Source organism: Ambystoma mexicanum, chromosome 10 (assembly GCF_040938575.1).
Source record: "Ambystoma mexicanum isolate Mex_15411 chromosome 10, UKY_AmexF1_1, whole genome shotgun sequence".
Classification (NCBI taxonomy): Eukaryota; Metazoa; Chordata; class Amphibia; order Caudata; family Ambystomatidae; genus Ambystoma; species Ambystoma mexicanum.
The window spans coordinates 1,700,094,277-1,700,109,101 of record NC_090932.1 but is presented as its reverse complement, the minus strand read 5'-3'; the positions used below and the strand labels follow the sequence as shown (position 1 = coordinate 1,700,109,101).

Genomic DNA, 14,825 nt, shown 5'->3' with positions numbered 1-14,825 from the left:
CCGGGGCCTCTCCAGAAGCTTAGCCGGGTTCTCGGACTTCCTCTTGCCCGAACCAGAGCGCTGGCTCGTCGTTGATCGTGCCGGGGAAGTCGTGCCCTGCTTAGCAGCCGAAGAGCCCGACCTTTCGGCGCTCCCGGTGCCCGCGTACTCACGGTGCTTGGCCTTCTGTTGGGCCCCCGTCGGGGCGCCCTCACAGGACTGAGAAGACCGCTCAGACTTTTTCCTCACCTTCTCACATGCTATGCCCTTCTCCAGCCAGGCGGTGAGGTGGGAACGACGATCTTGCTTGGTCCGTTCCGACAGGTTCTTGCAGAACGCACAGTCCTTCTCCACGTGCGTCTTGTCCTCATGAAGGCAGTAGAGACATCTCGAATGCTCGTCCTCCTTGAAAACATTTTGCAATCCACATCCCGGGAGCTCCTGAACAGCTTGGATCGGGGAGTCGAGCTTCCCTTGTCCTGGGCCATGTCCGGTGAGGTAGGCCGTAGATCTTCTGGAACCTCCAAGAAGCGTAACTCAACGAAAACTTCACCCTTGAGGGGCATAGAAGAATTCCGAAACGGGTCCCCGTTATCGGAAGTGGAAACGGTGGAGCCTGAGGCTCGATTAAACCGAAAAAATGAGAAAATCTCCTGAAAAAGCGCGAAAATGCAGTAAAAGCTCAAGAGCTAAAGCAGGAGGACTCCCAACACTTGAACGTGCGGTAAAAATCTGAGGATGGCTGCCGGGGGAGGGGTTTAGGGAGAGGGCAGTCATTGGCTGGGGGCAGTATGACCCAGAGATCAGTGATTGGTTACTACTAAGAAAGACAGATCAGAAACGAAACTGATACTGATTTTTTCTTTACCGAGGATTCCCAGCCTGACGACGGGGAATATTCATGAGCATGTGAATCCATGCCAGACCCATGCTGGAGAATGGGAAATACAAATGAAAGTCTTGAGCAAGAAAGACAGCAGAAAGAGGACTTTAGGGACAGGGCATGACCAGTCCAAGAAGGAGTGGAACGGGAGTCTGCGAAGAACGACCGCATTACCTATGGATAAGAGGAGAGGAACAAACAAAACAACTCACACAACCTAAGCATTGTTTTTTCAACTTTGATATGCTTACCTTGAGGTTGAACATATATTTTGTTTCTACAATGCGGCTGTAAAGATAAAGTAAAAGGGTCATATTTTTAGGTTTGCTAACAAAACCATGGCTTCATAATAAACTGAGAATGCATATTATTTATTTTCTTATTGCGTTATAGTTTATACAAACTTTTCACACTTCATACAAAATAAGTAAATATACAATATATTTGACAAAAATATAAATGAATTTAAAATATATTCCCAAGAGTTAATTTGTTTTCCTCCTTAGTTATTAATTCCATTATTCAATTAACAACATTAGAAGAAAACATCATTAATACTGTGCTCCACCTAAAAAGCTGTACAAGATGTTTTTGGAGAATAAAGATTCATTATGTACAAAGCGACTAAATATCGAGAATTCCAAATCAGATAATGCAGGACAATCTATAAAAAGAAGTTCTAAGGACTTCACCTTTTCCTCTGAATTATGTAGTCGACATTTGATTCTGCCATATTTGGTTTCCCATGCGATAACATAAGATTTAATTTGCACTAATAAGGTTTAATCTGATATGTATAAAAGAATTCCTATTTGCCCAAGAGGGCAATTTTTTTAAATGTATTCTGGAAGAACACCTTTTTTCTCAACAGACCCTAAATATGTTATAGCATATCGAGGAATCACGTGGCTAGACAGATCACCATTCCAAGTAGCTCTCCCGACCGCCAAAGTGTTACAGTCCCAGTGTCTTCCAGGGCATTGACTTCCTTTAAAATTTCATCACAAGAATCTGCCCAAAGCATAAGAGTTTAAGAATTTTTGTTGTAATGCTAGTCTCAGAGCTAGAAATAATGAATTCGAAGGGCAGGCTAAAAGTGTACGATACAGAGATAGCTTATAAAGCCTCAAAAGAGGTAAGCCCCAATTCATATCGGCGTACTGAGCTGGGACATTCTTGGGCGGCAAGAGTAGAAAAAGTTACTTACCAACTGGTAACGTTCTTTAGACTGGATGTTCCTCCAACGTATTCCACATCTTTGACCATTATTATCCACAGCTGTGTACTTCGGAAACTTTTTCGGCAGGGGGCGTCTTGCATTGATGGCATCGGGTCGATGTCCCTTGAAAGCCTCCGCTGAGGACTACATCACCGGATGTTATCAATAGGACGCACGGCGCCCGTAGCCTCAGTTTATGTTTTTTCCTCCATAACGTGTGACATGCACATACCCAATGCCTGCTTGACTGCACAAAGCCTTGTGGGAACGTAAGCTGCAATAGCATAGGAAATTCACCAGAGGGGCAGGCGATGTGGAATACGTTGGAGGAACATCCAGTCGAAAAAACGTTACCAGTTGGTTAAGTAACTTGTTCTTTGAATGGATTGTGTCCTCCAACGTATTCCACATCTTTGACAGACTCCCAAAGCAGTGCCAGAAAACAGAGGAGGGAAAAGAATTTAGAATACCCAATCAGATGGCAGAATAAAGAACCGCCTTTCCAAAGACCATATCTTGACCATGGAGCGTATCCAGTGAGTAATGTTTAACAAAGGTGGGGATAGAAGCCCATGTGGCTGCATCACAAATATTCCTAATAGGACCTCCCCGCTGCAGGCTGTGGAAGTAGCCACGCCCCTAGTGGAATGAGCTGGCAACCCTTCAGGAGGGTCCTTGCCCGCCAATCAGTAACATTCAGTAATGGTGAAGATAGTCCACCTGGACAAGGTCTGTTTGGTAACAGCTGGGCCCAATTAGTGTCCAGCATACCCCACAAAGAGTTGATCGTCCACTCTGACCTTGGACATCCTAGAAATATAAAAGCTCAGAGCTCTCCTAGGGTCCAACCTATGGAGTCGCTCCTCTTCCTTACCAGGATGAGGAGGAGGAGGATAGAAAGAAGGCAGAACCACTTTCTAGCTTAAATGAAATTCAGACACTACCTTAGGTAGAAAGGAAGGACGTACCCTCAGTACAACCCTACCCTTGTGGAACACAGTAAAGGGTGGCTTAGATGAAAGTGCCTGCAATTCACTCACTCTGTGAGCGGAAGTAACCGCAACCAAGAACACTGTCTTGAAAGACAATAGTCTCAAGGGAAAAGAGTGCAAAGGTTCAAATGGAGCACTCATCAGGAATTTCAAGACCAAATTTAGATCCCAAACTGGCACTTGGAACGGGGATGGCGGGAACACATTAGTGAGCGCTTTAAGAAATTGTGAAATTAAAGGAATCTTAAAACAAGAACATTCTACAGACGAGCGCTTGAAGATGGGGAGCGCCGCAAAGTAACCTTTAATGGTACCTACTTGAAGGCCCCTGTGGGCCAAAGAAAGCAAGAAAGACAGAACCATAGGAATGGAACACTGAAAAGGATCAACATTTTGTCCCCTGCACTAGTCGCAAAACTTACGCCAACGGTACAAGGATTTTGTTGCTGGCCGCCTGGCTGAAAGCAACGCCTCCATCACGTCATCCGGGAGGTCCCAATCCTTATACCTCAACCTTTCAGATACCAAGCGTGAAGGTTGAGAGTCTTGACCTCTGGATTGAGAACCCTCGTGCGCGCGAGAGCAAATCCTCTCCATAGGGAAGATGGCGTGGAGGGCAAATGGACATGTCTAGAAGGTCCGGGTACCATGCTCTCCTGGCCCAATCCGGAGCAATGAGGATCAGGTGGGATCCGATCCTCGGCAACCTCCTTAACACTTGAGGAATGACGGGGACCGGGGCAACACGTACAGAAGTGGGAATGACCAATCCACTACGACGGCGTCTCCTAAGGATCCTCTCAGAGGAAATTCGGAGGAAATTCCCTTGAGCAGAATCTCTCGCACTTCCGGTTGGCACTGGTCGCAAAGATCTCCAGAAGGACTTCCTGAGCCAACTCCCACTCGTGAGAGAATGCTCTGCCTGCTCAGAGCGTCCGCCGCCGCATTCTCCTTTCTGGCCAGATGAACAGCCGAGAATTATTCCCTGCTGGATTGCCCAGAACCAGAGCTGCCTCACCCCTCTGCCCAACCAGAGTGACCCTACCCCCCCTTTTTTGTTGAGGTAATGCATGGCCACTGTATTGTCTGTCATGATCAGGCCACACTTCCTCCGCACAGATGGCAGAAAAGCCTTCAGGGCCAGCCTGATGGCCCTCAGCTCTAACAGGTTGATGTGGAGTTTGCACTCCAACAGAGAGCAACGACCGCTGGCGGTCAAATCTGTGGCATGAGCTCCCGATCCTGTGAGGGAAGCGTCCATCACTACTGTCACCTCTGGCACGGTTGCCAAAACTGCTTCCCCTTCATCATGTTCCTTCGTTGGCCCACCACAGCAGATCCTTTGAGACAGAGAGTGGAATCTGAACAGGATCCGATATCTTGCCTGAGAATTGTGACCACTGCATCTTGATGACCCATTGCAGGGACCTCATCCGCAGCCTGGCATCTGGCACCAGAAAAAAGCAGAATGCCATGAGGCCGAGCAACCTTAAGAATTCAAAAGCCGGGAGACTCTTGGCATGTTGAAACCTGTCCACCATCTGCACAATGTGATGAGCCCTCACCTTGGGAGGCGAGCACTTCCCCCCCACCCAAGGACGTGTCCAACACAGCCCCCATGTACTGGAGCTGCTGGGAAGGTGTCAGATGAGTCTCCCTGAAATAGAGGGAGAAGGCCAGCTTGTAGTGGGAGCGGCAGGTGATGCTGAGATGAGCCAGAGCTTGCTTGGGAGAATGCGCTTGGATCAGCCAGTCATCCAGGTAGGGGTAGACGTGAATCCCCCCCCTCGCCTGAGATACACTGCCACCACCACCATTAGCTTGGTGAAGACCCTCGGGCGGAGGTCAATCAAAATGGCAGGATCCGAAACTGAAAGTGCAAGTCGCCAGCTGCAAACCTGAGATACTCTGTGTTTTGGATGAATCGGCACATGGAAGTAAGCATCCTGGAGGTCCAGAGACACCAACCAATCCTGAAGTCGAAGGGCCTGGAGGACCTGAGAATGAGTGACCACCTTGAACTTGTCCTTACTGAGAAGTTTGTTCAACCAACCCAAGTCCAAGATGGGTCTCAATCCCCCCGACTTTCTTTGGAATAAATAAATATGGGGAATACCACCCCTTGTTCCTCTCCGCTACAGGCACCAGTTCTATAGTGCCTTTCTCCAGCAGGGTCAAGATTTCCTGCACAAGGAGATTGAACTACATATTTTCTTTATAGGTGTTGGGTAAAATGGGATGGAAGAATTCTGTGATCCAGAATAGAGAATGATGGCTTCACAGTGTGAAGATGCCTGGTCCTGTGCAAGCAACCTTGGCGACCTTGGTAGAAATCAATATGGCGAAAGAACACCTACTGCACACATTATTTGTCAGGGGTGAATGGACAGAGCAGGATCAGAATGTGTGGTTGCAGGAAATCAAAGAACAGGCCACTGCAACAGGATTAAATATATGGCGAGATCGGGTCCATTACATATGGCATTGAGTGAACTGTATATGACCCCTAATGTAAAAGAAGAGCAAAGTAAGATTGCCAAAATAGCGGCATATCTGTACCTCCACATTGGAGTAATACAGGACAAACATGCTGAAAACCTAGATCTGGCAAACAAGCAACTGGAAGCTTCAAAGAGATTGATGTAACTCTTCTGACTGTCCCCGGAAAAGACAGGAGCCACATCAGGCTCAACAAGGTCAAAATCTAAATCTGACCTTTCCTCATCCTCATCGATGTCATCCAGAGGGAGGAAAAACTCCTGCTTCGGACAGGAGAGGGTCTGGAGTCCTCAACAGGCCCCAAAGACTTGGAAGTAGCCTTCCTTGGAGGATCCACCATACCAGGGACCTCCATCAGCAAATCCCAGCTAAAAGGCCCTGAAGGCTTCGAGAGCGCCGACGGTTTTGGCATCGAGGGGGGGTCGACAGCGCCGAGGGCTGGTGTGAAGGCAAAGCTTCAACATCCGTATCCGACGGACACGGCGCTGACGGAGTCGATGGCGACTGCGAGCCCTTACCAGACTTCTGCGGTCTCGCCGGGGGCGAGGACCGAGATCTGGAAGCACGTCTCTGGCAATCCACCTAAACCTTGTCCGAACGGGACCTCGAAGGTTCCCGATGAGAATTGCGCTGTGGACCCGAGCCAGAATCGAGACCGTTCCTTGCCTGCTTCCTGCAAAGGTACGGACGGAACTGTGCAATGGGATTGGAAAATCGCCAGCATCTGCTCCCTGAACGCTGCCCACTCCTCCAGAGACGAGGACGTAGGATAAGCCACTTTCCTCCAGGCACCATCCTCCGAGGAGGACGGGGAAAGCGATCAGTGACGGCGCTTCCATGAATGCTGAGACGAGGAGGACGAATGGCAGGAACCACTCTGGGACCGAGATCCCCGGGACTCCTTCCGACGCTGAGAGTCACCCCTCGAATCGTCGGTGGACATCCCTTTGGAAGGTTTACGAGACTTACTGGGTTCAGAACCCCTACCTACCTGTAACTTCCCCTTACGCTCCCGCAAGGCCTTAGCAGTCAGCGACTGGCGTTTCAAACAGTCGTCGGTGGAATGACTCTCGCCCAAGCACCACAAACAAATGCGATGCAGGTCCGTAATCGAGATCTTAGACTTGCATTCCCGGCAAGTCTTAAAGCCAGACCGCAGAGTCAGAGGGGTCGAAGAAGAAGACATATTCACAAGGAATACACGAGGCGCGCCGAGTCTCCGAAGCAAACAAGTTTGCAGAAAAAACAGAACTGAGGCTACGGGCACCGTGTGTCCTATTTATAACATCCGGTGACGTTACCCTCGACAGAGGCCTTCGAGGGACATCACCCCGACGCCATCGACGCAGGACATCGGTGGGGGAAGACCCAGATATGGCCTGCACTCGAGCTACCCATTTTGAAATACCAGGGACATACTCACCGATATATGTGACGTATGAGGAGCAAATAAACCAACAGAGAGCAGCAATAGGGCTCTGCCCAGTGCCCATCAGAAGAGCAATACCTGTTGAAATGCCAATAACCAGACAACCATGGGCAGCACGGTACCCATTGAGACAACCGTACCAGCAGCTGACACGAAAAGAAGATTACTTACAAACTGTCCCCGAGGAAACCCAAAGGGCCTTCATTGAAGGCGAATGGTGATGACACAAGGGCCCGGACAGACGGTCAGATGAACGTAAACGACAATGGAAAGATGACACGCAAAGACGAGATGTAAAGAATAACGATGTAATTGACTTGGAAGAAGAAACGATGTCGAAATATAAAGAAACGTAACCATGAAGTAGGATGAAAATCTACAACTAGCTAACGCTTGTAAATAGGCTTGGAACGCAAGAAGCTAAGAAAACAGTGCAGCTTGCTATACTTAGCATAAGAATAGAGCGGCAAGCGCCAACTATATATCTACCTCAAAGAAGCACATTATACAAGTGTAAATCCATTTTGCAAAAGCAGAATTAAGCCCAGAATGGAAGGGGTCAAACAGGCCAGGATTTATATACCAGCACAAAGCCAGACGAAAGAGCGGTATTGAAACTTAGCAAGAAGCAGCTCATGCCTAGGAATCGAGGTCAACCCAAGGAAGGGAGTAGAGCGGCAGCTCAGAAGAATCGAAACTTAAGAGCATAGCAGCCTGCCAGTGAAGGTCAAAATAAGGAGGATCAGGCAGGTGGCGAGGCTAATGGAAGAATCAAATACACAAATAGGGGGAAAATGAAACAGATCCACGGTGTACTGACACGTGACCAGCCAAGTGCGAAGAGGTACTAACGTCTGATGTCATCCAAACCCAGAGGATGCTATAACTTCTATCGATAAGAAATTACAGTTTCAAGGCCATCCTCAGCCAATTGAAACATAGCACTAAAGTACTGATTGATGGAAGGGAGGCAGGGTGAATCGTGGGGCACACCGCATCTGGGTGTCCAGTCTGCATGCTGCTAATTAAAGTGGAGATTTATGCTTAGGGGTCTAACCTACCCAATCACAATGGACCAAATAATCTAGGGTCCTATAGCTAGTAGAACCAATGAGACGTCGTACTTGTAGTGACCTCTAGCACGAGTGATGTAGAGGGATGGGCATAGACGCCCATCCGATAAAGAGTTATCCAATCCTCACACTCTTACCATATACAGATATAGCACCTATACTTACGTTACCTTTTCCAACCAATAGAATTGTATGACAAACTGAGTGTTACACGTCAATGATGACGTGAATGTACTATAACTATTGCTGTCTGAATAAAGAAGGTGGAAGTTGAAGCGAGATGGGCGACGGCATCACTGCCAATTTCCTATTGCTTCCCCGTTTTTGTACTTGTCTTTAAACGGACTTCCTTTTGCCAAACCATTGAGTTGTCCTTATTGATTGGTGTGTGGGATGTTTTAACCCACTAGGCTCTGCCCTGCGACATCCTGTGTGCTGATGGTGCAGGAATCATCAAAATGGCCGCAAAAGCCCCATGCGTGCCAAAACCCATGGAAATTGCACTCTGTGAAACACAAAAAGAAGGCTGCCAAATCTACTTTGCCTGTTGTCAGTAGTGGAAAGGAGGCCGCACTGCTGAAATATGTCACTGGGCTGCCTACCAAGTAAACATGGAAACTGCTGAAAGGCAATGCTTTATTGAAAGAAACCCAGACATTTCTCTTAAATCCCTTTTTCTTGGTTGCTGAAAATACAAAATACCGGTCCAGAACACCACAAAACATCCAATATCTTTGCTGGGTGTTACCCGCCACTTCATTTAAGGAATCAATATGAACATACAATATCAGGAAAAGTTGAATCCATCATCAAAATATCCACAGTAAAGAATGTGCTTGCCTGTGAAAATCTGTCAAAATATGGGCGCAGTACCAGCAGCCACCTGTATGACAGCTCTCATTAGTTGAATCAGAAGCTTAAACTTGTGCAATTTAAATCAAATGGTTAGAATTAAGTGACCTGTTATCAAGAGGAACATAGGTTGTAACTATTTAATCTCCATGATTTAGAGAAATTAAGAAAAATGTTATAAATTGACAGTGAATTTAGCTGAACTCAAAGCTTCCCCCAACAAAAGGCATCTCTCCTGCTTCCCACCAAGGCTAGGTATTTACACATGTGTGTTAATTAAATCAGGGGAGGAGATATTGGGCTGCTCCTGGAAGAGACAATGGACCTTCCTTGGCTGAAAGGATATGCAGATTGTAAAGTGTCAAAGTGGCCTCTGCCAGAGGGTAGAGGGCGTAGATTGCTCTTGAGCTGCAAGATGGAGATGGAGGCGGAGACAGACACTACACTTGTTGATTCATAAAGCACAGAAAGCTTATTTTCGAAAAAGACTGATAAAGGACTGTGCGAAGTTGTAAAAATTATAGAATTAACAGCATTGTTAATGTGATTTTTTTTGTGGACATTTTGAAAGGAGCCAGAAATCTCTGCGATGTCTGAGAAGGCACAGTGAAAATTCTGGTTTTGTAGCAATTGTATTTATGTCAGAAGCATGAAACTTCATACGATTTTACCCAGATATCATGCACACATATGTACAAAATTCTGCACAAATCGGATATTGTGCCCCGGACAAAAAGTGCAAAAATGTGTCAAATCCAGACCCAAGATCCCACCGCAATGAGGATTGTAAGAGGGTGTGCTCCACAAAATATGTGATCTGTGTGTTATTGGTATAAATATTGTACACATGTAAAGAGGTATTACAGCAAAAATAGATTTTATGTGCAAAAGGCAAAGGGGAGGATGTTGCCTCATAAACCACATCATCATGATGACAACTCTGTTTTCTCCTCCAATCAAGGGGGAGAGCAGCCTTTAGCCAATAGACTACCTAGGGGGTGCGCCTAGGATAATTCAATATACCCACCCTTTATCAAACACATAAATAGAGACAGCTGAGGACCTAGAAAACAGACTGATCCACCCACCATCCCGAATTTGGCGAAGCACTCTGAAGGAGATCCATTCATACTCCTTGTTCCAGACTACAGAAACTTTGAAAGCAGAAAGGCTCAGAGCATAGATGAACCACTTTCAGTTGGGCCTAACTTCCAGAACCCATCCCACAAACTTAACGGGGAAACCAAAGAAGTAGCCAGGCTGTGCTGTAACTGCTTGCCTGCCAAAGAATTATCTTCATAACCAGAAGGGCAGATTAAAACCCACTCTGGTGCCATGCTGTGCGCTCTGCAGACCAGAGAGCCATTGCGAATCCAGGCCAGTCGTGCTGTGCAGTGTAGACCAAAGCGCCTTGCTGTCCAGCCTTGCCGTGCAGTGTCCAGAGCGCTTTGCTGATCGCGGAAGCAGACCAGTCCTGTGTGCCCAGCAGTCTGTCCCAGAAAGTATCCCTGACCAGAACCAGAATCCCTGACGGTTCCATTCAAAACATTGGTAGTGAGTATCCATAGTATAGGATTGTCACTAGCCTATGTACTGTCCATAGTCATCCCTATCCAAATCAAATCCATCTCATATCCAGAACTATATTGCTAGAAATCCATTTTGTCTTGCCTGAACTCTCTCTCTTATCCTATAGTCCTTCTGTAATAATATTGTTAAAATCATCTTTGCGCTGATATATTTTTCTGAAGAAGGCGCGCGTCTCGGCGGCTAAAAACCTGATTGGAGATGTCCTGGTCTGGTGGCTGTGCCGTCGTGTAGTTTGCATCTTCATAGTCCATCCCTAGTATAAAGAAACCTTGTTTGTATTTTAAAAGCGCAACTTGTTTACATTTTGCCTCTATCTGAAAAAAACAACCTCCACGAAAACGTCCATAACTTCTTCATATTTTATGCTAGAAACGATATTTAAGTGTCTACTTGTAGCTAACATCCTAAGCTTTATAAGGAACCCAAGAACGCATCTCTTATAGTTTTTCCGCAATCGCGATTCCCGCACACGGGAAAGTTTGCCGCAAATTTTTCATTTGGCTAAAATCTAGAACGTGTAAAATAGCTTTTCATTGCACCCGACCTCAAAATCAAGTTTTTACATTGCTGTTTACTCACAAATCATTGCTAGTGTTTGTTTGCAATCATACAAAGCGGCTCCCATTAGTATTTAAACCATTTCAGTGATTTAGACCATTTTCAGTGTTTTACCTATTCCATTCAAAGCCAACCTTAAAACCATTTTGACAAGTTTGCCAATCCATTCTGTTTTTCTCTGGTGTTTGCTGGGGGGAAATTGGGAATTGATATATTTTGTTGAATTCTGCTTTCCTGAAGTCAGTTCTCTCTCCTTCTATTTCTTCATATTGCATATTGCAGGGATTGAGGGGTGGGCAGGGGGAAATAGTAATCATAGTGCCATTTGATTGTACATTCCCAAAAGTATTATTTCTGTGCTGCATTATTTTTTCCCCATCATTACCCCTTGTGATTAAAGAGATTGTTTTGTGTGACATCACCCCATTGGTGATCATTGTATACCCATTAATATAGTGTGATATATATTGTGCAATACATAAATAAATATTTTTACGTTGCAAACCAGCCTGATTCCTGGTTCAGTGTGACTGGGGGGATTCAAAGAGAGGGGCGTGATATAGGTGGTACATCGTTCGGATTACAATAGCTTTTAGAAACAAATAATTAAGGGTTTCAGTTGTGCAGCCCACGTTAGGCATTGACTTGGGTGAAGTGCCGGATTGAAATCACTTACAAGATTGGGGGCTCATCCCGGATTTCTGAATTAGACATATCACTTGTGACAGTCTAATACAGTGTGCTAACTGATGGGGTACATAAACCCTGTTGGGCTACCACGCTGTGTTACCCTGTGAAAAGCACCCCTCAATAGGAACGCTCTAAGGAATTTGGTCTGTTTTGCAAAAATAAAAACAACTCCTGTAAATCAGAAAGGAAATTAATATTTCCGGAATGGCGACCTTGGTAGAAATCAATATGGCGAAAGAACACCTACTGCACACATTATTTGTCAGGGGTGAATGGACAGAGCAGGATCAGAATGTGTGGTTGCAGGAAGTCAAAGAACAGGCCACTGCAACAGGATTAAATATATGGCGAGATCAGGGTCCATTAAATATGGCATTGAGTGAACTGTATATGACCCCTAAGGTAAAAGAAGAGCAAAGTAAGATTGCCAAAATAGCGGCATATCTGTACCTCCACATTTGAGTAATACAGGACAAACATGCTGAAAACCTAGATCTGGCAAACAAGCAACTAGAATCATTAGAAAAAGCCCAAACTGATCTGGACTCTGCAGAGCAAGGGCTACAAAAGAGCCATGAATCAGAAAATGAAACCAGGCAGTACCTACTAAAAATAAAAAGATATGGCTATCCTGCAGCAGGAGAAGGTAGAGCAGATTACCAAAGTACTGGCGCTGCAGAAAGAGTGCCAAGAAGGTTTGGACTCTCTACTGCAGAGCCAGAAAAAGCTGGAACAGCAAATACATTTAATAGGGCCTGCACAGAGCAGGTAGTCGCCCTGCAAAACCACCTAGAGCAAGAAAAAGAAGAAAATAATAAATGAATCCTGAAAGACCTGGACACACAGGCAGAATTCGATGAGGAGCGCCAGAAAGCTGGTGCACTCCAAAAACAAAGGGACGACCTGGCTGCACAGAGGGGTACTCTTATTCCGATAAGGGACACCTTAGGCCTGGAGGTCAGTTATTTAAAAGATAAGATGGAAGAAAATCACCTGGCCCTTCAGGGACTGGGTGAACTCCAAAAAGGTTACACAAAACTGTTAGAGCACTCCAGGAGGATGGAAGATGCTCTGGCAAGGAAGGATCAGGCCAGTAAGGACAGGACTCGGAGGTAACCCTCCTGCAGCAAAAACTGGCCCAGTACTCTCAAATGACACAGGAAGCACAGACAGACAATGAGGCTCTCTGTGAGAAAAATAACAGGCTCCACAGACAAGTAGCTATGCAGGAACAACTGATAGAGACTAGCAAGGCCTTGATAGAAGAACAAAAAGGTCAGGTTCTTGCATGGCAACAGGGAGCAGGGACTGAGAGAGATGAGGTCTGCTGGGAAAGGGAAACACCTGAGCATAACCTCAGGAGCCCTAGTACCAGAGACCTTTATCTCTTCCACTCCATGGACTCTGCACCCCAGTGTCCACTGGCGTACATGAACCAAGGGCCACGGGGATGGCAGACTTCAATCCAATGAGGAATATGGGGCTCATAGATCAGCACCTCCCAGGAATGGATGGGCGGGCATCTGGGTATGGGTTCCCAAGTGCTAGGGCCCTATTCTCTGATCAGTGAGACTCCAATGAGGGGAGGGTCAGAGAAATGGATCCTCAAACACACAATTTACCCAGAGACCAGATGGTAAAATTCAGTGGGGAACTCCATGAGAGTAGGCCCACTAAGGGCATCCTGAAAACCTCTGCCCAGCTAGGAAGGGGGGAAGGGGGTACTCAGCAAATCCTGGTAGCAAGGAGGAATCAGAAGACTCCTCCGAGCGCCACAGGACTCAAGAATCTAGGCACCCACCTTCTGCCAGCCATTCCCAAGCTCACAGAATCCGTGAGAGCCTAGAAGACCAGACAGGCACCTCTGGTAACAGTGCCTCCGAGTCAGAGGATGAGTGGACCAGGGTCACCCAAACCAAAAAAGCCAACAAGGTCAAGAGGGCCTTGCTCAAGGATCCCCTAAAACGAAAACGGCCATTAGGAGCGTCATCACGCCCTATCATAAGAATGCGAAATATTCGGTTTGGGAGCACCTTGAGCTCTTTGAACAAATGGAGACTTTCCATTTGAAGGACAGCCAAAGCTGTATTCAATATGTAAAGTGGACCTTCTCTCCAGAGTACTCCAGCTTCTTTGCGGGGCTGGAGGATCAGAATCATTCCAGATGGTCCACCTATAGGGCGGCCATCTTCAAACATTTTTCTGTGCACAGGAACCCTCAGGAGGCTCGCAAGGCACCCTTTAACTTGCAATGTGGGGAAGATCAGGCCCCACAAGAATTTGTTCAAGAGTTGAAGCGTGCCTTTGCGCAGACCACTAGAAGGGTGCGCACTGACAGCAAAGAGTTTGTAAATACTTTCTTCCACGCTTTCCCTAAGTACATCATGACCCAGCTAGTGAGGGACTTTCATGAGAAAAGATCACTAGACTGGGTCATCGAACAAGCCATACGTATTTATGAGGTGCAAAAGCCAGTAGAAAACAAAAAGAATCCCAAAAGCTCCAAAAACAACCAACACCCCTGGTGCTGCTAATGTGGCGGAGGTGAAGGTTGCCCCAATTTTAGATTTAGAGATGGGGGGCTAAAAACCTGCCCGCACAGAATCAAAACAACCCCAAACTCAGAAGGCCCTCGGGCCAATCACAAACAGGGAGCCAGGGAGGTAACCCCACAAATGGGACCCCTCACTCCCCCGACTACTTCAGCCCCCACTATAAGGGGAATTGACCCATCCTGGGTTATGTGTGGACTCCTCCAGCCCAAGGAGGGATCCAACCAGACAGCAGCTAACCCAGGGAACTTCCCTCCTCACATCCCCCAGGAGAGCAGTAATCCCCCAAATACCGGGCAGAATTTCTTCCCAAGGTACCCGCCAAATTTCAACCCCCAAAACAATCCATCCTTCTTTCCTCAATTTCCTGAGCCCAGACAGCACAATCCGGGAGAGGGGAGGCCAAGGGTGGAGGGGTACCCACATTTTCCTAACCTGGGGTATTTTGGGAGAAGGGATAGCTACCCTTCCCGGGATCAGCCAAGGTGAGACATGAGGACCCCGAACAA

The 14,825-nt window shown here is 46.8% G+C and overlaps 1 protein-coding gene across 5 annotated transcripts in view; it reads right to left on the bottom strand.

Annotated features, from left to right (window-relative positions):
• Positions 1-14,825, bottom strand: part of GLT1D1 (glycosyltransferase 1 domain containing 1) — a 924,582-nt gene that overhangs the window by 575,535 nt on the left and 334,222 nt on the right. For all 5 annotated transcript variants that reach the window (XM_069620127.1, XM_069620130.1, XM_069620126.1 and 2 more), the window contains exon 5: positions 1,114-1,150. In XM_069620127.1, coding sequence (XP_069476228.1) covers positions 1,114-1,150 — 37 coding nt within the window. The remainder of the gene's footprint in view (positions 1-1,113; positions 1,151-14,825) is intronic.